Here is a 26,998-nt window from a genome sequence, read left to right on the forward strand (position 1 = left end):
AGTCAGATACTTGAGAATTACGTATGCCACGTAGCTGTCAATGCGAACTGCCTCTTATGACACGTGACATTTTCTGTATGGCTTAGGTGCTTTGAATTCATGTGTTTCACTTAGGATGTTAGCAATATGCTGCACTATACTCATGTCATGGCCAATCAATTGCTACGCAGGAAGGGCTGTACAAGCTGCTGTCATATGCATTTCTTTATGCGACAAAAATTAATAACTTTAACCATTTTTAAGAAATCTTTTCGGTGTTTCTTAGTAGCTAAAATTTTGATGGTAAACATCTTTCATTGCATTCTTCCTGTATAAAAAAAATCACAGGCTTGGTTTCAAAATATTAGATTGGACCATTTCCTCGTTAGACAACTGGAGAGTTACAAAAATATAAAAGCACGTTTCACATGTTGTAAACCTACCATGCACACCACTCCATGCCAAAATAATATAGTGAATGATATGACTTCACAAATCACTTTCATTCATGTCACATGACATTCATTCATGTTATGCCTGACAACATACCTGTATAAGATTAGGGTACAGGGAGTAAAGGTGAGCACTTTTCAGTGGTATGTTGCTTGATAAAGCTTTACTTCAGTACATTACTCATTAGAAAACTATACTAAAACTTTGTACAATATACACAAGCTGCCACACAGTGCTTTATACATAACATACTTCTGACAAAAGTATGTGTCACATAAATATTCACAAAAATTTAAAAACAAACTCTTCATAGCATGATCATTTGAGTGTTCACAAACATCAAAAATAAAAAATATATTGTACAAGAAGAATACTTTTCTTACAACTGTTTCACACAACAAAGGAATGTATAAATATAAATTTATATTCACAATATGCCACTTAAGCATGGTGACATAACGGTCAATAAGTTTCATAATGGGAGTTGCAACTGCTTGTATGGAGGAACTATTCACATAGAAATCAATGGAACATCAAACAAGTCACAAACTCCTTCTGAATCACTGAGATTGAAGCAGTAGTCCTTATCACTTGGAGGAGGACTCAATCTCACAAAAGGCCCAAAAACTGCAAAATAAACAACACACATTAGTGAGATGACATTTTTACACAGAAATGTTACATCAATTCGAAAGTTCAAAAAATCTTGTACCTTACTACAATGGATTTAATTTAAGTCTGACGGGACTTAAGACTTTAGTAATAATATTACAGCCCTTTAACTGCCATGTAAGAATAGTTGGCCACTGCAATATAGCTTTCCTAAAATTGATTAACTATACAATTAAACCATTTGTACTCCATACTCATAATTCAGTGACATACTAATGCATCCCCTATCTATGTAAATTATACTTCCAGTTTTTGAATGGTACACTTCTGATGAAGTTTTGGTAAAATACATCTTAATGCTAAAGTAATAACCAGGAAACTATCACAATTACCTTGCTCCAACACTACCCACAAATTGCTGTTTAGTTATATTATCTAAATAATTTTGATACTGGTTGTCAATGACAAGTCTCTAGTTCAACTAAATTAAACTTCAGAACAGAAGCAGCCTGTGAGACTGCTGAATTCTTGTTCACATGTTAGAAAACACTGGCTCAGTCCCTATAAGCAAATTCTCATAGAAGCAACTTAAAGAATGTTATTTCTGCATGCTCACTGTACATTGCAAAGCAGTGAGTAAAAAGCATATCTATCAATGTCACTTTTAGGACTGGTCACTAAGTCACAGTCAATTTTTCTCTGAATGTAACATCTAGAAACAAAACAATAAGAATGCTGTGGGCACTCTTAAACCAACATCTTGTATAAATCTGTTACATCATATAGCGTACTTCTTCCAAACCACAAAGAATCTTAAAACTTTGATCTGGTTCAGATTCATATCGCCATCTTAATGATTTTGACACAGGCTAAGCAAATTTTATCAACAATCCAGTGACCTCACAACATTTCGTCCCTTCTTTTCATGAGTTCGTCCATATATCAGCAAACTACCTTCCTGGATATCACTCATTCGACTGTTCATTTCTGATCCCCAACAATACCTTCAATCTGGCATCTACTACTACCGTATCCATTCCACAAACCCCCTCCAACAGCCATGTTAGCCATGGACACCGTATCTGTAGTCAATGAAAAATGTGCATTCTTTTTAGCACCTCCTTAAAGCATTTAATCTGATGTCCTACTTCTCTAGGCAGTATATTTCTAGCCACCAATCGCCAGCTCCATATGCCAAATCCCTGGGAATCAGATGCAAGACTTGTCCAAAGTAGCTGCCACCATCTACCCCAGCCTTGCTACTGATGTTTCCCCAAACAGCCAAACGCAACACAATCTGTAAAGCAGACATCTAACAACTTTCCCGTAAGCACATCAGGAAATTCTTACACATTTGACCTCAGATAACTTATTCACCAGGACTGCTGGTCACTGTTACATGAACATCAGACCACAGTGTTGTATAACAATGCTTCCCTTCATAATGATGGTGGGGGTTCAGCTATCACCGCTGAAGTGTCTCCTCTTTATTCGTTATGGCAATTATCTTCCGGAAAGCAGTACTAACATTACTGATATGGGCCAAAACATTCGACAAAAGATATGTTTTCGCAAAATGTCATAAAATTCAACACTTTCCCCCTGAAAAATGTAATCCTGGGGATGACAGTTCACCACATTTCTAACTGATAGATACTTGATGCTGAAATTGGATTTTGATTCCGCCCGTATCCCTCGTAATCTTCATGTGACAATTCATTTCCAACATAATGAATTATGGTTCTTGATGTGACATCAAACGAAAATACCGTACTTCTGATGAACTTGCCAGTAACAGTTTTAATCGTCGACTTTACATTTCCAGACAATTTTGCACGACTAATTGCACCAAAATAATTCATTTTAGAGCTCATTAATGTGGTACTCCATCAAACTGTGTACTTACATAACAAAAGTATAAATGCAAAAACAGCCAAACACAGTCACTTTAGTTTTTCAAACATGCAAATCAATATAGTGTCTGCTTGATTTGCTTCTATCAGCTGATCACTGCACAAGATACTTGACACCAAGTAATCATCACAGTTGTCGCATATAACTGACAGCAGAATGTATACCAAGTTGTGTGAGTAGTATGGTTGATATGAATTCGGAACTCTGAACAATCTCTGAACCGAACTGCGAACTCTGGCCACAAAACTGATCAATCTGCCATCAAAAACTGAATTAACAAAAATGGTAAAAATAATACTAAAGCAAAATTCAAATAAATATTCTCAGTGATTTGTTTTACCACCAGAAACATGGGTCCTGAACTGTGACTGGCCTTCAGAAGCAAAACGAGCAGGTGTCATGTTGATTCACGTGTTTTTGATGCAAAGGTACCATATTTATACTTCTGTACTACAAAAATATTTGTTTAATTAATGCATCATCACATTATTAAATGTATCAAAACGGAATATTTCTGGAAAGATTTGTTGTGAAAAATTTTTGGGAAATGTAACATCAGATAAAACTATTACCTCTTTTCCAAATTTAAAGACAATTGTGGGAAAAGGAATTTTTGGTAATGAAACAGGAAAACTTTTAAAAAAGTGAAGGAAACATCAACACACTGGATTGCACCTTCACAATAGACTAACTCCTATAGTCGCAGATACCCATTCAAGGCTTTGTTCACAGCCATAGATTTCTTTTTAACAGCCATAGGATGATAAATGACAAACTCTTAATGCTGACCTGGCACAGAATATGTTATGCGTAATAATTTCTTCATAATTTAGTGGGGAAGCAACTTTGCCAGCAGGAAATGTAAAGGCTGTCAAATGCCTCATGTTGTGCTGAAGGCAAATAAATACACACTCATGCTCATAAATTAAGGATAATGCTGATATATGGTGAAACAACACTGGTGGGCAGTTTGTGGTTTAAATCACCTCTGACTATGACATAGTGGTGCATTTGACCTGTGGTCGTCGCATGGTGGCGCTGGCAGCAGTCCGCATACGCAGAGGTGTGTTGGTGCATGTCAGAGTATGGTGCAATGAGGAAGTGTGCAGATGTTTTCAGACAAGCTAATGGTGACTGTATGTTGAAAATGGCTCAAAGAACACATACTGATGACATAAGGGGTAGGATAATAGGGTGACTTAGAGACTGGTCAAACACAGCAGGCTGTAGTGTGGGCCCCCCGTGTGCTACAAAGTGTGATCTCAAGATTATGGCAATGATTCCAGCAGACAGGAAACATGTCCAAGCGCTACAGTGTGAGACATCCAGTGTACGACAACACAAGAAGATCGATATCTCACCATCAGTGCCCACAGACGGCCACGGAGTACTGCAGGTACCCTTGCTTGGGACCTTACATCAGCCACTGAAACAGTTGTCTCCAGACACACCGTCTACAGAAGACTGAACAGACATGATTTACTCGCCTGGAAACCTGCAAGGTGAATTTCACTGACCCCAGGTCACAGAAGAGCCCGTCAAGAACACAGGAATGGTCATTGGAACAGTGGTCCCAGGTTATGTTCAGGGATGAGTCCAGGTATAGTCTAAACAGTGATTCTCACCGGGTTTTCATATGACGTGAACCACGAACCAGATACCAACCCCTTAATGTCCTTGAAAGGGACCTGTATGGAGGTAGTGGTTTGATAGTGTGGGGTGGGATTATGATTGGTGCACTTACACCCCTGAGTGTCTTTGACAGAGGAACTGTAACAGGCCAGTTGTATCGGGATATTATTTTGCACCAGTATGTCCGCCTTTTTAGGGGTGCAGTTCGTTCCACCTTCAGGGTGTATATGTGGACAACGAAAAAAAATTCCCAGATTTCCCAGTTAAAAATACACTTTTTCCATGTTAAGTGACAGTATACTCTTCCTCGGCACAGTAAAAGTCATCAATCCTTTGAATGTTTCTGGTTTTATATACCGACGTAGAATTTCCCAGCACTTTAGAAAACGAAACTCGGGGAAAAACACGTTTTGAAAGACCTTTGATGTGCAGCAACATGTACACTGCATATATTAGTATTATGAAGGTATAAATTTGAATTCCACCAAATAACGCATGTCACTTTCCAAAGCATTTAAATTGATATTGCGATGCGCTTTTGTAAGCGTCATAGCTCATTCACGTAATGTAGTCAGCCAATAGCAAGATCACTCTTAGTAGCGCGAATTCACAAATAAGAAAAGTTAATGGCTTAAATTAATATACACAGCATTCACATATAATATTGGTCTCTAAGATTAATAAGTTGGAAGAGAAGGTAAGCTTCCACATATAATGTTGATCTTTTTTGTGCGTGTTGCACTTTAAGATACACACACAAATGTGCCAGTAAAATTTTTAATAATGACGCAAATGTTTCATCTTCTGGGCTCGAAATACTTCTAAATGGTCGTCCTCAAAAGAGTTGATTTTTAAATGAGAGTCAAACACTTCGTGATTTAAGAAATTCATTGTACATTCTCGCACATAATTCATCTTGCGTAAAAGGAAATCTGCGTTGAATGTAACACTTTTCAAACCACCATTCGCAATATTTTCCCACAACCTGTTAAAATAGGTTCGTTTCAGCAGTTGCAAGAAAGTGCCAGATAACTGGCGTCACCACACTTGCGCAGCAAGGATGACGCTCTAAGCCCATATCTTTGTACATGTAGAACATTAAAAGATCTTACATTATGTCATAAAAGAAACAAGACATCAAAGGATACTTTACGAGCGTTGGTATTTTGCGAACTATACTGAAGTGCATAATTCAGCTTAAAATGCACATCCGTATGTAAATTTTCTTGGGGTACCGGTACTCATGTTTGGTTCTTTATTATAGCATAATGCCATACGTGCACTTCAAATGCAGCGAACAGTTGAAACTAACCAATAGCGTGAAATTAAACACTTTGTTTCAAATAAATTGACTGCCTCAGTAGAAAGGATTAATAAAAGCTAAATCTCTTCAGCAAACCGCAAAAATAACTTCATTGTTCTGTAAGGCGATTACTGCTTGACTGTGGAAACAAAATCTGAAACTAACATATTTCAGCCTGCCGTAATTATGTGAACGTATTTTAATTCATTTGATAGCTCCCGGCCACAAAAATCCCTTTTGTTATCATTTAACGTGAGAGAAATAAACGAAGAGGAAACAACAAAATCACTGAACGTAAACACAGGTCACATGGAGGGGACCCACCTCCCCACAACAACTGACTGCTCTGTGCGTCAGCCCCAGATCTAAGATATTTCCGAACCGGGCACTATTAAGTAGTGGTGCCCAGTCACACTTCCGTAACCGGAAGCAGGAGAAGGTACTACTCATACGCAACTCAACTACACATGCTCAAGAGCCCACCCGCAACAGCTCAAACGAATCTAATTTAAACTGTTGTCATGTCACACTCATCAGAGGCAATTTGTTATAAAGCATTGCATACTGTTCATAAAGCCTTCGACACACTTTACTGTCGGCAGACGCTTTTATGAGCACTGTTTTTTGGTTGTATAAGACACATTTCCTACGCAACTTAAGTTTTATTTTCTTTTTATTTCTTTCTTTTTTTCCGTGTTTTGTTGCTGCAGTATCATGATACAATAATATCCTTTGTTAGAGTATTGGTTCTTATCAGTCAAAATCACAAAAAATTAACTGAAACCTAAAACAATGAAAAATTCCTGGAATTCTAAACAATTCCCGGGTTTTTCCCGGATCTCCCGGGTCGTATACACCCTAACCTTCCTTCGAAAGGATGATAATGCATGGCTCCACCTAGTTGCCATCTTGGAGGCGTACCTTGAAACAGAAGATACCAGGTGAGTGGAACGACCTGCCTGCCTGTTCTCCAGACCTAAACCCCATCGAGTGCGTCTGGGATGTTCTCGGTCAACATATCGCTGCAGGTCTTCAAACCCCTAGGACACTTCAGAAGCTCCAACGGGCACTGGTGCAGGAATGGGAGGCTATACCCCAGCAGCTGCTCGACCATCTGATCCAGAGTATGCCAACCCATTGTGCAGCCTGTGTACGTGTGCATGGTGATCATATCCCATATTGATGTGGGGGTACATGCGCAGGAAACAGTGGCATTTTGTAGATGTGTTTCGGGATGGTTTTCTCAATTTATCACCAATACCGTGGACTTACAGATCTGTGTTGTATGTGTTCCCTATGTGCCTATGCTATTAGCGCCAGTTTTGTGTAGTGCCACGTTGTGTGGCACCACATTTCTGCAAATATCCTTCATTTATGAGCATGAACGTAGATGGCTGCTTCCACACTATAGTGATGTGTTGACTAATTGGTAGCATAATGTTTCCAGAGATAACAGTTTTGATTAGAGAATGACCACTGAGATACTTTTTCTTTAATGTTCAATATATTTTTTCCTTCAATAAATCTAAACCATCAATAATACCAATAAATAAAAATGTAACTGATAGGTATACTTTCAACACAAAAACTGGCCATAAAATAAAACCAATATTTCTTGTTCCCAATTATCAATAGTGACATGGTGTATTCACTGTAACCAATATCCCATAGACACACACACACACACACACACACACACACACACACACACACACACACACACACACACACCACTATGTTATGAGAAAGATTATGACTTATTAAGGGGAACCCAACACTGTAATGTCAAATCATTAAATTACTCTTGGCTTTTTATAAGACGATGTATGACAGAGTTGCTGATTACCCTGTAACTTATTTATGAACTTACATACCAACTGGGACTGGATATCTTTTGTGTTTGAATACAGTCTTGATATATTCCCATACAATTTGCAATATTAGAAATTAGGATACACCATACACTTAGTGTAACTAATTGCATACTAGGAGGGAGAAATCAAAATTACACTGCTTTATACCAGAAAATAAACTTATATTTGATGAGGACTCTAATTTGAGGTAATTCACACATTCTCACTTTGATCATTTATTTTGTTTCATTACTAAGAATGAAGACATTGTTCAGGTAGTTTTTTATTTGCCGCTAAATCCTAATGGTTACAGTTTTGATATAGGAAATTAAATATCACCACAAATAACATAACAACAACATTATCAGTTTCTGATGCATAGTTATTTTTCCAATCCAAATGCAACAAAATACAATACATTCAACTAATTTGTTGGAGAGTGAAATTCTATTTCCTTACAATGGCAGCTTAATATGAGAAATGGAGTATGTAGGGTTTCTATCTTTGAGGATGCATCAGAAGGTCTTGTATTCTCAGTTATTTTCAAAAGTTGAATAAAACTGGCCTTTACAACCAGGATATTTTATATTGCCAGTACTGTCTAAACTATCTCATTTTCATTTCCTAGTGTCCAATGGGGATAATACATATGCCAACTCAGTTCAAGACAAAAGGTTCTGTTTTGTCAAAACTTGACGGTCTAGTCACATATGTGCCGAGTTTATCATAATCATGAGCTAAGTTTATCATGATCAATTAGAAAATATACACTGTCAACGAGTTTCTACAATAACCAACAGCACTTCAAATTTTCATGCCAAAGTGAAATGTTTTTCTAGGTTATGAAGCAACAGGGAAAGGAAAACAGGGAAGGTAGCAAGGATGGAGGCATGGTTGTCAGAGGGAAGCCAAAGATATTCTACTGCAGGTACTGTGCCAGCTTCAAGCCAAAGAGGATGCATACAGAAGTAAAGAGGTGTATAGTATAAAGATGTAGGATGGAAAGATGCATGAATGGCTAAAGAGGAAAGGGAAAGAGGAGAAGACTGAAAAGTAAATGGGAGTGAGGTGGTTTAACGTAGGTTTAGTCCAGGGGGATGGCGGGATGAAAGGATGTGCTGGAGTGCAAGTTCCCATCTCCGCAGTTCAGAGGGACTGGTGTTGGGTGGGAACCTGCTACACTGTACGTGCCATTTGGCTTCTCCCACCCAACACCAGTCCCTCTGAACTGCGGAGATGGGAACTTGCACTCCAGCACATCCTTTCATCCCGCCATCCCCCTGGACTGAACCTACGTTAAACAACCTCACTCCCATTTACTTTTCAGTCTTCTCCTCTTTCCCTTTCCTCTTTAGCCATTCATGCATCTTTCCATCCTACATCTTTATACTATACACCTCTTTACTTCTGTATGCATCCTCTTTGGCTTGAAGCTGGCACAGTACCTGCAGTAGAATATCTTTGGCTTCCCTCTGACAACCATGCCTCCATCCTTGCTACCTTCCCTGTTTTCCTTTCCCTGTTGCTTCATAACCTGGGTTGTGAGTAACTAAATCCACTTTCCCTTCTTCCCTTTCTTTCCCCTCTCTCCTCCCTGATGAAGGAACATTTATTCCGAAAGCTAGGAGCTTAAATTTTCGGTTGTTTTTTGTGTCTCTATCGGCTGTACTGAGCTGAGGTAAGTACTGGCCAGCCCCTCTATCTCTTTGTTAGTAATTGTTTCACATCTTTATATGAGATTTTCCATTAATTATTGAAATGTTTTTCTCTCACTCATTCTCAGCAAGAATACCTGTATTCAGTCAAGGAAATAGAAACCTTTGAAGTGTGGTACTCTGAGGATTGCTGAAGAATCTGGTGGGTAGACAGGGCAGGGGATGCTAGCGGGAAGTTTGGTGGGTGATAGTTATCCAGGGATAGCTAAGCTTCCGATGGACACGGTGATGCCCATTAGAATATTAGGCATCAGACTGAGCCAGACAACAAGCTCGAAATGCGAGGTGAAGATAACTTAGGCATCAGACTAAGCCCATCAACAATGAACTCTAAATGCGAGGTGAGATTTGGGTAGTCCCAGGTTTTCCCAAAGTGTTCTAGATAAGTACCAGGACAACTCTCAACCTCAAATTTCTAATGATTATTAGTAATATTATTCCTTCTGGAGTTATTTCACAATGAGTGACAATACTGGCAGTCCATTGTAGTTCAAAAAACAAATGAAATAAAACAGAATAAATACTTGTGTGCCACACATCAAAGAAAATTTTGCCCACTGGAAAAGAATTGTGGGCCACACATTTGCAACGACAATTTCTCTAATGAACACCTAATGAGAACAACATCATGTGGTGTTACACTTTTTAAAAACTATGTTTAACACCAAAACTTCACTAAAAACTTACAGGCTTTCCTTATGGTGTAGCTTTTGAACACATGCCAGCAAAAGAACAATGTACCACAAAATTATAACAATACTTGGTGTCTCTATGCAGCGCAGGTTGACAATCTGAAAGTCTTCCCCTGAAGTACAGAGGTAGGAGTGTTGATAAATATGTTTTTACATCCTGTCCCCCCTCCTCTCCACAATACGAGGACAGGACTTTTGTGAAGGACTAAATGCGGTTTGTTATGATCCACTTTTCGATTTCTTCTTTATTCATTTTCTCGTTCTACAGTTTAATATGATTATACTCTCCATCTTAACAGTACATTCTTAACAGCTGAGAGGGTGGGGGTAAGAAAAGAAAATTCACACACAACAATGCTGTAATAGTAAAACTGAATACCAGCTGGTCATTTACAAGGTTTCACTTCAATCCGTCAGTCTTACACTGTAGCCAACACTGCTTAATAAAATAAACTCACAAACAAATGAACACTGTCTGGTCATTGTGGCAAGACGTAACTGTGCCTCACAGTAGCAGAGCATCAGTACAGTGATGAGGGGTAAGGAATAGGCATGGGGTGGGGATGGGAGATAGAAGGATGGCATGCAGAAGGGGCATTGCTGCTTGAGGGCGTGTGAAGGGATGTGGTGGGGACAGACTAGTATGTGTTAAAAGAAAATCATAACATATTCAGAAGAAACAGCTAAATATTTGTGACAACAAAGATGTAAGTTTCACAGCTGCCCTGTTGGGATGATGATTAAAAATGATGATATCACTGGGGGACAGGCGAAACCAAAGAGGCAGTAAAGATAAAAATTAATGTAAGCAATTTCTTTTCGTTTATTTCTCATTGTATTATCAAAATGTCGACTACCAATAAATGGCATAAGCTTAGAATAGGTGTAAGGGTAATGTTTTAGGCAGATACCCTAAGTCAATGAAAGTAATTTTGAATAGTCAGAACATGTTGAAACATAAGGTTTTCTCAAGGAGCCTCTTAAAAAGAAAGGGGGTTCATCCTATAAACAGGGTTGTCTATACTCACGTGAATACGGTATTTCCACAGGCTTTTATCATGGCACATTTTCAGTTTTACTTAAAGTGCATAACCTATTTTCATTCTGCTTATCTACGTTTACCATTCCATTCGCTCTCAAATTGTGGAGGTGAACATCTCTGCGTAACCTTGTCACTTTTATATATATATATATATAAGGTGGGGGCCTTATTGAACAACACCATTTATGTTAAGCGTACGAAACTATGAGGCAGAAATTGTTCCAATGAAGGCCAAAAAGAACAATTATCAGTTCTGATAAATTTCATAACCATATTTTTATAATTTGTAACAACATAGGAAACAACTGTCCTTCACTACTTAGATTACCTGTTGTCAATGAAGTGCAACAATCCTACTTGTCAGTTGTATATTGGAGCTACAAGTTTTGCCAGCGCTCAATATCTTTTCCAGTGTAAAATATCAGCACTGTCCTTCTAACACATACTGTCAATGTTTGCCTCACAAGGTCTGATGCTAAAATTACTCACTGACTTTATAAAGAAGGAACAGAAATAGCTTGCCAATCACTATCACAGGATACTAAAATCCTTGATTGTATCAAAAGGAAAATTCACTTCAGGAAACTATAATTTAAGACAAATTACTGACCACTACTTACCTTCAACAGGAGACACAAATTAAAGTAGTACAAGGAACTGTTCTAGCTTTTTGAACTATTAGTTATTGTCTTTGGAGGAAAGACAGATGGGTTGGGGAAGGTTAAAATGGAAGGACTGGTCATTCAGACTGTAGGATAACTGTGTTTTAATTCACAATCCTCAAAAACTGTTCATCATTGCTACTAATACTGCCAGTCCTCAATATCTGTATCAAAATAAACTGACAAGAAGCAAGCATTTTAAACAGATCTTTTGCATTATACCTTTTGTGAAACTACTAGGGTTACATGGAAAAGCAAGGAAAACTATTTGTAGCTTTCAAAATTATTGGTTCCTTCCTCAGGAAAGTTAGAAAGGAGGGGTTGCCACTCAGACGGTACCATCACCTTTTGTGAGGGTGAAGATAAGATTTCTCTCCTCATCCTCTCAACAGGTGGGTCCTCTCATCCTGTAGTCTGAAAGACAAAGCCATCATTTCTGGCTTTGCAAACCTACCCCTCTTTTTACCCTAATGAAAGCTAAGAAGAGTTTTTTCACTTTCAAATGTGTCTATTAGCTGTACTGGAATTCTGCCTCGTGATGTAAGAACTAAGAACTGGTCAGTCATTGTCAATTATATTGGTTGTGAAGTAAACAAGTTTACTTACGTTCTGATGATATCAGATCTTCAAGGAACTCTCCATCAAAACCCATTGGCACATCTGAAACAATGGAATACATTTACAAGCCTTGGAGAGGGAGAGGGGGGGGGGGGAGAGAGAGAGAGAGAGAGAGAGAGAGAGAGAGAGAGAGAGAGAGAGAGAGAGAGAGAGAGAGAGAGAGAGAGAGAGAGAGAGAGAGGGGGGGGGGGATTTCTGAGAAAGTAATTTTTTTTCTAGGATACACATACTTCACAGGGAAGTTGCGCTAAGTGACACTTTGGTTGTCAAAGATCACTTTAAAGAGGTAGCCTCACTAGATATGATATGGGATCTTAGTTCAGCTAACCAAGAAAAAGTTAAGCTGTTTACATTCCGTTTTACTTCCAACAATGACAGTGCAGTCCATTTATGTTATTGATTCATATAAAAACGATTAAAGATGTCAATGGGTTTTAAAAATGGCAATATTTATCTAATCAAAGAAAAGCTCAATGACATGGATATTCATGGTAATAAAAGTTGCACACTTAATAACTAATTATCCACAGAATGATACCTTTTTAGTTTGTTGTTTCATTTGGAATTATTTTCAGTGCAAAACAATGAAACTACATCCCTTAAATAATACCACACATAAGGAGATTAGAAGCATAGAGAAGCCAGTTTCTCTGGATAAACAACTTGCTTTATTCCCCACACATTGCCAAAGTTTCTCTCATACAAATGGAACAGAAAAACATCGTTTGTTGGATGCTACAAGTTTTAAACATAATCTAATGTAATATTGAAGCCAGAAAAACTGTGAAGTCACAAATTTCCTTACTGAACCATAATGTAGAATAAATATGTTGTTGGTAGAGTTACCAGTAGACCAGCAGGATAGTGGGAAATTCAGAATGGAAAGAACGATTTCCATGTCATCAAATCTAGTGGTAAGGAGAGAGGGAAGATGGGGTAACATCCAACATACAGACAATGAACCACAAATATAGATTAATTAAGAATAAGGAGGTATGCCAAATTAAATTAAGTAGCAAGAAAAGTAAGTTTATTCGGATACAGACAAAGGGGCAATTACTTAAAGGTATATAGGCAAACAGCAAAATGTGTTTCATGCAATGAGAAGGCAAAAGAAAAACTAAAAAGAAGTATTTGGAAATGTATTCAAAGCATGTGAGAAGACAATGAAAATTTGAGGGGTGAAAAAAATTAGAACAATATGACACAGGAACCAAAACCATGTTGGATGAACACCAGAACTAATCAGTTAAGATTACATCACCAACTTCTAGAGGTTAGTGTCCTGGTTACGGAAGTAGAGGCCCTAGCTTTAATTCCTTGTTAATGTATTAAATTTTTCTACATGAAAAATATCTGGAACAGGGTCTGCTCATCCTCACATGGCCAAACAATGATCTGCATTATGAAACTGTGCAGATCATAAAATTAAATAAAGGTTTTCACGCCATGCAGGGAGTCCCATAAGTGTTTTCTTCAGTCAAGATGGAAGATGGCACAATAGCTAACAACACACAGAACATTCTACAAGAATATGGGTATTTCTTTAAATGTTTATATCATTCAAGAGATTAATAAGAAACACAGCAGGTTAACAATAACAGTCTGGAAGTAACACCAGATGAAATGAATAAAGTCATTTTGACATATGAATAATGGAATGGCACTAGAAAATTATAAGTGTTTAGCGGCAATACTTTAAACTGAAGGAAAAATAACACAAAACAAAAATTCTTTGCAGAGTAGGACAATTCACCAAAATTGGAACAAAGTCTATAACTATGTTATTTCACAAGAAAGGATGTAAGTCACAAAAAACTACAGACCTATCACTCTTCTCACTGTAACACACAAGATATTCACTAAAACTACCTCCAACCACATAGGGGAAACTAGAAGGCAGAGAAACAGCAGAATTTAAAAGCTGATATAGCAAGTCAGCAATTCCATTACCACATTTATATCACTACTCGGCTCCATTCTGTCCTCTACCTCATGCCACCCATCCTTTGTTGCAGTCGTGTGTTTTATCACCTCCTCTTGTCCATCCACATATTTCTCTACATTTTTACCCTTTTTCTTTCTTCTTTTTCTTATGCACACATATTACCAACTCAGCCCAGTGTGGTCAAAATTACCCACCCGGCTGCTGCAGCACACACTCCACCAGCATACAGCTATAAGATCATATCCCATGTACCTGCTGCCTCTCCTTGTCCCAATACCCTCTCACCACTTGCCAACCCTTCACCCCCAATCAATATGCAGTGCTGTCACAACATATGAGAGAGAGAGAGAGAGAGAGAGAGAGAGAGAGAGAGAGAGAGAGAGAGAGAGAGAGAGAGAGAGAGAGAGAGAGAGAGAGGGGGGGGGGGGGGGGGGGGGGGGGGAGCTTCGTAGAACAAAATGAATGCGCCAAAAGCCGGCAGAGTACGGGATACATTTCCTCATTCGAGATATATTCTGGTGCTGGACAGCCTTTAGCAAAAGCAGTGATGGAACTATTGTCACCTTGTTATGGAAAGTGGCATCAGATCAATATGGATAATTATTAGAACAGTGTAGAACTCACAGAGAAGTTACTTGAAAAGAAAATTAGAGTTTCTGGGACAATACGGCAAAAAAGAGGATTTGCGAAAAAATTAAAGTGTACAAAAGTCAATGTGTTTGAAGCTTGTCATCAACAGAAAGGTGAAGTACTTGCACAGGTATGGAGAGCTTAGAAAACTATAACAATATGAATGATCTCTACAATACATAATGCCATTTTGATTGACACTCAAAGAAAATGTAGAAATACCAATTACACAATAAAAAACCTGAAAGTGTATTACACAACAACAAATACATTAAAGAAGTGGATCAGGCAAACCAGTGTGAGTTATTACCCTATACACAGAAAAACTATAAAATGGTCAAAAAAGGTTTGCATGTACCTCTGTAATTTCGCCTTATTTAATGCATTCCATACAGGGCAATATAAGAGTCTCCAATTTCACCATTTTTTATTGAAAGTATCCAATTTGTGGATAAAAGACCATGCAGCTGCTTTTGAGCAAAACTTGGAGGTTGCCACTACATCGCGTACATCTCATCATGATCCAGTTGACAGACTTTCCGGTCACATAAAACAACACCGACTTATACTTATTTCCTAAATGAATAAACAAAAACGAAGAAGATGCCATGTATGTTCCAAAAACAAAAAAAGGAGGAAGCAAACTTAATGTGCAAGTCTTGTGGAGTTGCGTTATGTCTTGGAGACTGTTTTGCTGCATATCATATGATGAAAGAGAAATACCAAGTACCAAAGAATGCAAATAAACAAATATATAAAAACAAACAAATTTTGTATTTATTTACGTATGTATATCTTTGATATTTCATGAAAGTAGGGGAACAGGGCTGTGAACTTATGAGAACTAATGATGATATTAGTAAAACTTAACAATTTAAAATCTCTCGATAATGTCACAAACAGCCGGCGACAAACCAAGTAATCTGAATTAGCGCTGCCAGCGCCAAGCAAATAAATTTGTACGAGACATGCAGACGGCAAAGTGTTAACATAGAAAGTAATATATGATGGCCTGTAAAAATAAACAGGCATATGATTGGTGATCCCCATATGGCCTAGCAAATAGTATTGCTGTTTTCTTAGAGTGAACATACATGACACTGATATGCACATAACTTTTCGTAAAATGCCATGAGAGGGTTCTAAGGTAGCAATTTTGCTGAATAACTTAAATCCCACCTTCTTCATCAACTTGAAGCATCAGACCATGCTTGCTTTGAATTCTGCAACACTTACAGTGCCTTCATTTGAATAATTTATCAAGTATTCCGGAGACTTCATTGTGTTCCTCTTGTATATACTGAAAACCAACTGCTCCAACTGATGAAACCTTCCCTGCTTGGGTCCCCTGAAAGGCTGGTGCGTAGAAATGGAATTCTTTAATTTATTCTTAATCTGATGAACATTCACATCTGCAACACCAAGTTTTCTTCTTACTGCATGGTTCTTTGTGGCCTTTACTTCATGAATCACCATCAACTTAAATTTATCATGATATTGTCAATGTTAACCAATTGTAAACTGAAAAATCTTAGATCCATGTTTATCAACAGAATCACAGTTGTGATTTGCATCCATTATAAACTACTAAAATTTATTGTTTTTTACAGCCCTGACAATCTAAGCAAATTGAATGATAATTGTGTGTTGTCCTTTCTGTTCCCTACTGCTGAATTCATAGAAATTTATGACTTTGCACTAACAGTGCACTTCATCATCAGCAGCCTTTAAAATCAACAGTGTTGTGAAGCAGTGGCACCTTTAGTGCCAATGTTGACGCTGGCTGTCCATTTGTAGTGCTATACTTTGAACATTCTACGCAAACAGTTGTAATCAATTTGTCTCCTGTAGACGTTTATACTATTGATGTCCCCCTGTAAGGTCAGTTCAATTCAGATTATAATTGGATTCGGGCATATTGCAGTTTAAGTGTGGTAGATGTTCATAAAAAACAAAGTGTGTGGCATGCATTCCCATGGTTCACAAAAATACGAAATCTGCTGCTCAGTTACCACTGCCTCCCTTATTCGTCTTAGTACTCGGCCAAGCTAGTGCCTGTCAAAATGCCTGTGCCTGGACTACGTTAGGGAGGTGGTGGGTGGGTGTATGAAATGGGTCTTGCACCTGGGCCGACCAGAAGGAACAACCCATAGGGCGCAGACTGGGAATAAAATTGGAATAAGAATGGTCACAGATATTTTATAGGTTGGGTAGGCAATGAAACACAACTCTGGGGGATGTAGACAGGATTTTGGGATGATATCCCTCATTTCAGTGCATCATGCAATGTAGTTTAAGCCCTGGAGGAGGATGTGGTTTAACTTTTCAAGGGTAGGTTGATAATGGGTGATCACAGTAGTACTGGTTAGTGGCCAGTTAACAGGTTTACCGGTGTCAGAGGAGCAGATAGCATGTCTGTAAGCAAAGGATCTGGTAAGTTGCCATAAGATGGTGCCATGTGAGTACCCATGGCGGTACCACAGATTTGTTTGTACATATGGCCTTGGAAGTAATTACATAATTATGGTAATGAGAATAATGAAGTAGAGGTGCACCAGGGGTGTATTTCGCCAGACTAAGATGAAGTCCCAGGGAAGTTCTAGATTCCAAGTCATACGGAAAAGACAGACAGTGACTTAATGGATGGTGAGTGGATGACGACTGAAAACATGCAGCAGAAATATGGATGTGTATACCTGAAGGTCATAATAAATTGGAAAATCTAGAGGCACTCTTCATCCTGCAGTGGACATTAAAAGAACCTGTGGAAAGGACAATGTTAACCACCCACGTTTTGTGGTACTTCATGTAAGCAATGATGGCATTATTGAAAAAGTGACACTTTAATTAAACAGATGATTAGTGTGAAAACAACACAATCTGTAATGCTCCCACTGGAGGTTAGGCCCCTGCCTCCCTTGACCTATGAAATGACCACGACAGTTATAAGAGGACTGGAAGCTTCCTTATGAAACTGTAAGTTGGTGCAACTTGATATTTTCGTATATACTGAGGACATACTGTAAACCAAAGCAGGGACTGTTGGATTCTTAGTTAAGCCCCAAGTTTGTAGCCCACTATTCATCATCACACAGATACATCGCAATAGTGTTTCAAATTACACTTACACATACATCAACTAAAATACAAAATGATTCTGTTGTCCTAAACGCACTGAAATCTCGCTCTGCGACTAACTGATGGTTGAAATTAACTTTCCCAGTCAATTAAAACTGTGTCGTTTGGGGACTAACACACATCATCTACCTCCCATCAATTTAATGAGATGCTGCCAATGGCAATCCCTAAAAGCTTCTTAGACTGTGATGCAAATCAAACAGCAGACAATTTTTGACCACCACAGTGTGCTACAGACTTTCACTGCTGGGTACATCAACTAAACCTGCAAAGACATAGCAAATACAAACTTGCTCAGATCACATTCCCAGATACATCACATCCTTTTTACTATGTACAAAGATGATTGTTTTGGCTTTGGAGGAACCTCAGCGACATACAACAGATGCTTTATGTTTTCATCAAAAAAAGTTTTCATAATGTTACGTGGTTATGTAGAAATGTATGAAAAGAGTAGTAACTTCGTGGCAGGCAATGATGGTCTTTAGCCTTAAAAATCAGAAAATTAAAATGTCTAGATGCATTCGCAAACAAATTACTGGCACACTATAAAATAGTCTCAAGCTGTTGCAAACACAACCTGTAGAGAGTTATTCTCAAGCAGAGCCTGGTCATGAATAACAATTATCAAAATTGGCCTCTTTCACTTTTGAATACAAAAAAATCAGAATAGGGAAGATCTGGCCTACAAGAGAAATGAAGAAGCATATGCATCAGGCATTCTTCAGGAAAACCTACATTTTAATTAATTTGTGGACTGGCGTATTATGATAAAGAAGGCAATAAAGGTTTTTCTTTTATCGGAATTTCTATATTCTTTTGAGAAGCTTATGAGATTATACCAGTCTGGTGTTACTATACTGCCTTCTTCAAGTGGGTTTGTTATACTGTCTCCACGCCTTGCAAGTTGGACAAGCATTTTGAAGATCTAGACACATGGCCACTGCTTTGTCACAAAAACAAAATTGGCACAGCTTTGTTGGGTACTATCATCACATATAATATTGGTAAATTGAAAGGTCATGTGGCTAGGGCCTCCCTTCGGGTAGACCGTTCACCTGGTGCAAGTCTTTCGAGTTAACACCACTTCAGCAACATGCGTGTCGATGGGGATGAAATAATGATGATGATGATAAAGACAACACAACACCCGGTCCCTGAGCGGAGAAAATCTCCAACCCAGCCAGGAATCGAACCCGGGCCGTTAGGAGTGACACTGTCGTGCTGACCACTCAGCTAGTAGGGGCAGAGATTTAATATTGGTAGTGAACTAGCACATTCCATTTGTTGACCGTTTATAACTGCAAATTCTGGATGTCTTTTCCATTGTTGGATTTAGTACCTGCAAACCTTTTTAATATGATGGTTCTCCAGTCCGTTGTTCTAGTTTTGAGTCAATACAAAATAGGATTAACTAGGGAGACAAGAGTCAAAGAAAATATACATGATTTACCTTTTTCCCACACCGAATATAAGCTGTCACATATGATCCACATACTTCAGCACGAAATATTAAATAAATAGGTAACAACAAAAGGTTCATTTTTAAGAACCAGCATTAAAAGAGAGAGAGAGAGAGAGAGAGAGAGAGAGAGAGAGAGAGAGAGAGAGAGAGAGAGAGAGATAGAGAGAGAGATCCATAATGATATTGCGATGACAGCATCAGAGATTGCAAAAGAGGTGTCCTAACTGTTGCCCTTAGTTTAAAATCTGAAAATGGTAAACAAATAGAATCAGTTTCAATGAAACACAATGTTGGCATTTGCAGAGTACAAATGTATACTGTCACACACAGTATTCAATCTTAAATCCATGCAACATCCTGTGACATTAGTAATAAGAACAATTCAGCTTCTGAAATCAACAGTGCAGAGATAAAGCATTAACTGATACGTGTAAGATGGACAGTCTCCACGAAAATTACCTTCTTTGCAACTACTCTCCCATGACAAGGCAAATAGAAAGATAAAAAAAGAGGGCATGTCAAAAGCGTGTCGAGCCACTCAAAGTTTCCCTATACCTACCAGTCTGCAAAAACATTAAGTTCACCGTGAAGTAGTATTACTACAATAATGTAATTGAAGCAGTTTTTGAGCCTCACCAGTGCCATCACCAGATACAACATCGCTGAGAATGATATCGGGCTCCAACAATTCCATATCCAATTCTACATCTAGATCTAGTTTTGGGTGTTTGGGTGGTCGCCCTGGACCTCTACGACGTTTAGGGCTTGATGGTGACTGAGATACGTGATCCTCCTATAAAAAAGTTATGCATATTTAAATACCACAGACAACTTAATTCTTTGTCTTATGTAACTAAAAAATTAAGTTTACAAACACATGTTACTTTGAAAAATAAAATTATAGAAAAAGCAAAAGCATTGAGAACCGTCAAGAGCAAGGATAGATAGCAATAGAACAAATTTTTGAATATTTCAAATGAACAGAGCCCTGAGTAAGTTATTCAGAATCGAAGGCACAAGGCACATGTGCAAGGGCTATCCACAACGTACATTATGTTTTGGAATCAAAAATAAATAAAGTATTGGAATTTTTTTAATTGTATACAGAAGAAAGCCACACTTAAATACTACTTTTCTACATAGTTGCCATTTAAATTCCTTCGGCTGCCTGCACCTTCAACCACATGGTTACCTCTTTTGGGACAGAAAAGGTGTGATTTTTGTGGATTTCCTGGAAAAAGGCACTACAATAAACTCTCAAAGGTATTGCCAAACTCTGCACAACCTCAGAAGAGCAATACAAAACAAGCGCAGGGGAAAGTTGGGCTGAAAGATCTTGCTGATTCACGACAACGCCCGGGCCCACACGGCAAATGTCACTCATGAAGTTCTCGAATCTTTTAAGTGGGAGCTCTTTCCTCATCCGCCGTACAGTCCCGACCTGGCACCAAGCGACTTCCACTTATTCCCAGCAATGAAGAAGTGCTTGGCTATGCAGCATTTTGATGACGACGCACGGCTTCAAGAAGAGGTAACCACGTGGTTAAAGGTGCAGACGGTCGAATTTTAAGACAAAGGAATTTCCAAGCTTGTCCATCGCTACGATAAGTGCCTTAATTTAAATGGCAACTATGTACAAAACTAGTATTTAAGTGTGGCTTTCATCTGTATATAATAAAAAAATTCCAATACTTTATTTATTTGTAACTCCAAAACTTAATGTACTCTGTGTGTAGCCCTCATATTATTTCAGATGCACAGCAGTTCACATGCCATGCAATATTGTTTACAAGTTCAAAGAGACTAAAATGATTTGTTCAATGTAGTTGAACATGCATTTTAAGTCTACGTAGTTATTTAATACGCTTTAGAGCAAATTATAATCACCTGTGTAGTGGCTGCCTGCCTAACAGGAACTTTGGCCATTGTTGTTGGCAATGTGCCCTTCTGCGGTGAACTGCGCAATCTTGTTGTACGAGAAGCAAGAGCAGTACCAGCTAATGTTTCTGGTGGTGCTTTCATAGCTGCTTTGTATGCTTCTAGTTTTTCACGGGCATCTGTCAATACCTGCTCTTCAGTCATTGTCCCACTGGTGCCCTAATTGTTAAAAAATTTTAAACAAACTCTTGAAACACATTTGACATGGACTAGTGATACAAATACTTATCTAACAGCCAATTTGGCAATTCGATACTGGAATGGAAAAACGACAAAAAATATCCCGAGTAAGACTAGAAACAAAAATAAAGTAAGTGAAATGTCATAAGGATGATCATTACATAAAACGCACAGCCAACTACAAGTTTCAGAAGAAGGGAAATGTTTCAGAGGCAGCTGCCAGTCCTCTCACATCCAGCATTCTTCAAAAATTTTTAGTTAGCACTTTTCTCGTCCACCTAGTAAGTTATACCATACATGTTTGAAGATAGAAAAATCTGAGTAATTGTTATACATACTTTTCAACAAAGGCAAACCAAATGAAAACACATTTCTATTAAAATCCACATCATTTTATCAATATGCTGTAAGCTAACTATACTGTAAAAATCCTGAGTGTCCAAAGGGTGGGCTAGATTAGAATTCTAATTCGTATCACAACAAAAGTGTAAATATGACAATTGACCAAGCATGGAACAGGGCATGGGCATTTACACCCATTCCCCTCCCTCCTTGCACAACAAAGAAGCCCAAAAACCATTCTCCATATGAAATTAATTGCATGAGCAAAACAATCTTCGATTCCACACAGTATAAAGATACTGTACTTTAAAATTCCTGTGCCCTATATTATGCAAATATCCTAATAATGCTAATAGTTATAGGGACCTCATTCCATTTTAAGTTTTTAAGTAATAAGAAACTACTGTACATGCAATCTTTATAAAGATCAGTAACAAGTAGGCTTTTTCCAATCTCAATTTAATTGAGGACACTTGTTAGTATAAAATTTTTAATTAATTCTAACATTCCACTCTGGATTTTCCATTGTTTCATTAAATTACTTCTAAACTAGTTATACTGACTCAATGAGCTATACTAACAGCTCCTGTTATTACTTACACCTATATCTTTCACAGCCACAAAGTTACCTGTTCCACATTGTCCATGCTTTCTTCTTTTACGTTCGGCTCCTCAATCTTCCTGTCAACCAGAAGAACTGATATAGGTCCTATAGAAGATTTAAGGTGTATTTGATATACGGGTTTACCAAGTGGATCCTGCAAAAGATTGTAATGTTTCCTCTTTAAATTTCTCTCATTACATCAAATAAGTTACAATAGAAGAAAGGGGTAGGTCCTCAAAAGAGTGGGAAAATTCAGAGGAAGTGGTGGTTACAAAAGAAATATTGTATTACAGCATACTGAAAAATCAAAGCAGAAAACATGGGCAATTTTATCTCAAGTCATACAGGTCAAGAGTGAATGTGTCACACCACTATTTCAAAGTTTACTGAAAGAAAAAAAAATGTATGCTGAAGTTCCACATGATACCTCACCAAAACTACAATATCTTGGTTTTCTGATGATTTCTTGAAACACTACAGACCTCTAAGTGAGAGTATTTGTGAAAATGTTTTAATGAAAGGGAAAATTGGAAAACTGTAATAAAAAACCAAATATGATTAATACATACATACTTCTGAGTCTTCTCCCCCCTCTTTTTTTGGAAAAATAAACCATAAAATTTGTATCTTTAACTTCAAAATTATGTTTTAAAAATATGAATAGTGAAAGGATGTCAACCGCCTTGAGAAATGATAAAGTGGAAGGACTGCTAACTGTCAGCTATGATAATTAATGAATAAAATACTTAAACTGTCAATTTTTTTATTATTTAGAAACCATTTTCTCCAAAACCCCAACCTCACCTTTCTAAAAATTTCATGGTATGTTAGTTGATCATTGTACTTCGGCGATGTATAATCAGAGCAGTCAATATTTGTCTGTACAAAACGTGAATTTTTTTACGTATATTTAGCTCTATTCTCAAGGTCAAAGTCATGGACACTTACATATTTAAATTGATAGCTGATTTTAAATAAATGTCATCCAAAACTGATATTTCTGAACCAAAATAATTACTTTACAACATTATAAGGGAGTGGGAAAACAATCCATTTTATTCAAAAGCATTTTATAACAAAAATGAGATAGAATACTTATACCCATTTTTCTTTTTATGATATTATTCACAAATTATTTTTGTCTTCTGTCATGATTTTACTTCATGACTCTCCATAAATTAAAACTGCCTACAATGTAACAATCAACACTGCACTGTTGAAGAGTTCATTTGTTTTTCTCTCTTCTTTATCTGCTTCTCACTGAACTTTTATAGCCAAGCTGAATTTGTATGTGGATAAGGATGATCCAACAAGAGCAGTACTTGGGAAATGCACACTGATTCTTTGATGATGGCCATTTGAAAGCATTAGCAAGACCATGGGGTATCATGGAGGAGACAGTTATATCTTGCAGCTCATGAGAGACACTTATTACCTGTCCCACGCACAACTGATAGTCACACACACACACACACACACACACACACACACACACACACACACACACACAAGAAATGAAGTCTTCTAATGTAAACTGTGGTCATTGCATTTCATGCACAATACTGAACTGCATTTAAGGAGAGCTGTTCTTTCAATGTGTGCGCTACTTCGAGATGCAACCCAGTAATGACTTGACGGAATTCCTACCATAGGCTTGATAGCAGACTACTACTCTTTTTTCACGGAATTCCCTTAAGGTATTTTCATTTAGAATTAAGAGTTTGATATTCGTTCCCAAGGTTGATATGGTGTGTACAAATCCAGGAGCACCTCGTGTACACTGAAGAACCAAAGAAACTGCTACACCTGCCTAATATCGTGTAGAGGCCGCGCAAGCACGCAGAAGTGCTGCAACACGACGTGGCATAAATTCAACTAATGTCTGAAGTAGTCATGGAAGGAATTGACTCCATGAATCCTATAGGGCTGTCCATAAATCCATTAGAGTACAAGGGGGTGGAGATCTCTTCTGAATAGCACGTTGCAAGGCATCCCAGATATGCTCAATAATGTTCATGCTTAGGGAGTTTGGTGGCCAGTGGAAGAGTTTAAACTTAGAAGAGTGTTCTTGGGGCCAATCTAGCAATTCTAGACATGGGGGGGGGGGGGAAGGGGGGGGGGGGGATTGCAGTGTCCTGGTGGAATTGCCCGAGTACATCATAATGCACAATGGGTGCAGGTGATCAAACAGGATGGTTACATGTGTGTCACCTGTCAAAATCGTATCTAGAAGCATCAGGGGTCCCACATCACTCCAACTGCACATACCCCACACCTTTACAGAGCCTCCACTAGCTTGAATAGTCCCCTGTTGACATGCAGGGTCCATGGATTCATGAGGTTGTCTCCTTACCCGTAAACATCCATCCACTCAATTCTATTTGGAACAAGACTCGTCTGAACAACATGTTTCCTGTCATCAACAGTCCAGTGTCGGTGTTGACAGACCCAGCCGAGGCGTAAAACTTCATGTCGTGTAGTCATCAAGTGTACACGAGTGCACCTTTAGCTCCGAGAGCCCATATTGATGATGTTTTGTTGAATGGTTTGTGCGCTGACACTTGGTGATTTCCGAGCATTCATATCTGCAGCAACTTATGGAAGAGTTGCACTTGTCACGTTGAAATATTCTCTTCAGTTGTCATTGGCCCCACTCTTGTAGGATCTTCTTTGGGCCGCAGCGATGTTGGAGATTTGGTGTTTTACAGGATTCCTAATATTCACAGCACACTCTTGACATGATTGTATGGTAAAATCCCCACTTCATCGCAACCTTAGAGATGCTGTGTCCCACTGCTCATGCACAGACTTTAATACCACAGTCAAACTCACTAAACCTGATAGCTTGACATTGTAGCAGCAGTAACCGATCTAACAACTGCGCCAGACACTTTATGTCTTTTATAGGCACTGTCGACCGCAGTGCTGTATTCTGCCTGTTTGCATATCTCTGTATTTCAATATGCATGCCTATACCAGTGTAGCATCAACAGCTTCATGCGGGAGATTAAACCTTATTGCAATATGTTTACAGAGAACTGTTACCCCATCACATTCACTTTTACCATGAACTGTTGCTGAAAATATCCATTTCTCTGTCTAATTCCTGTACTACAGTATTGACCAAGCTTAGAGCTGAAAGTGGTTTTTAAAATGGGATGCTGCACCATCAGTCACATACATGTGCTTAAGAAATGCTTGGCCTCTAGCTGCTGTCATCAATTATCTATGCTGATAGCATAGCATGCATGTGCACTCTCATGATTGAGATAATAACTGACAACAGCAAAACAGAGTGATGTTCTAAGGAAGTGTGCAACACGTGTGAATATTGATACCTGTGATGTGTGCCAATGGTAACTTTGAATTTTTTTCTGCAAGGTAACAGCCCAAAATGAAGAACCGATGTGTCAGTATTCTGGGATGCATCCTCTTTTCTTCTGCTATGACCTGTCTCTGAATTCTACAGATATGATGGTGAGCTATTTCTTTCTACAGATATGATGATGAGATATTCCTTTCAGGACCTAGAGCCTAACCTCTGTAACAAACTTTTCTGCCTCTAGTGTCTTCTTCACCAACTCTCCACCCTCCCACAATACATAGGTTACATTGTTGTCAGTATTCTGAAGGCCGAATGCTTCTTCAATAGTCATCACTTCAGCACCAGCACGCACTGCACACTCCTGAAACCAGCATTTATCTTGTGGCTCTTGACATACACACAAAAGCATCACATCCATCTCCATGTACTTCTTTCCATAACACTGCTTATGGTGAAACAAACAAGTTTCAAATTAGTGCAGTAAATACTGTGCACAAGTTCCATCACTGGCTGGAATTTTACTCATTTTGGACGTAAGGAGTACAATTTTGTGAGAGCAGTTAATTCGGGTTCTCCTGTTTCTTTAGGAGATATGCTTATATTATTGATCTTTTACCTTTTTAACTTTTTCACCACTTTCACTAACGTAGATAACATCAGCCTGTTAGGACTTTGCCTGCTCCAATGTTTGTCATCACTTAGGTAATATTCCAGAGCAACATTAAGCATACCATCTTGCAATGGATGCCCACAGTAAAATCTGGACATGCCCAAATACCTTTGTAATTCTTTATTTTACGAGCTTTTGAAATCAAGTAATGTGAGGCAGTGGGTACATATTTCTGTATCTGCTGCTTGAATAGCTGATACCAGTGCCGGGAACTGTACCTTCTCAGTAATGGTGGCTGCTGAGATGGTAGTATTTAGCTTTTGAAACCACACATCACATTTTG

At 38.3% G+C, this 26,998-nt stretch overlaps 1 protein-coding gene across 1 annotated transcript in view; it reads right to left on the bottom strand.

The window, feature by feature from the left end:
- Nucleotides 1-576: 576 nt before the first annotated feature.
- LOC126270752 (transcription factor E2F4-like) overlaps nt 577-26,998 on the bottom strand; it is a 51,187-nt gene continuing 24,765 nt past the window's right edge. Inside the window, exons 5-9 of the mRNA XM_049974096.1 lie at nt 22,746-22,874; nt 21,544-21,753; nt 20,293-20,449; nt 12,464-12,517; nt 577-1,059 (exon numbers count right to left, since the gene is read on the bottom strand). Of these exons, the coding sequence (XP_049830053.1) occupies nt 944-1,059; nt 12,464-12,517; nt 20,293-20,449; nt 21,544-21,753; nt 22,746-22,874 (666 nt within the window). The 3' untranslated portion in view covers nt 577-943. The remainder of the gene's footprint in view (nt 1,060-12,463; nt 12,518-20,292; nt 20,450-21,543; nt 21,754-22,745; nt 22,875-26,998) is intronic.

The sequence above is a fragment of the Schistocerca gregaria genome, chromosome 1 (genome assembly GCF_023897955.1).
Source record: "Schistocerca gregaria isolate iqSchGreg1 chromosome 1, iqSchGreg1.2, whole genome shotgun sequence".
Taxonomy (NCBI): Eukaryota; Metazoa; Arthropoda; class Insecta; order Orthoptera; family Acrididae; genus Schistocerca; species Schistocerca gregaria.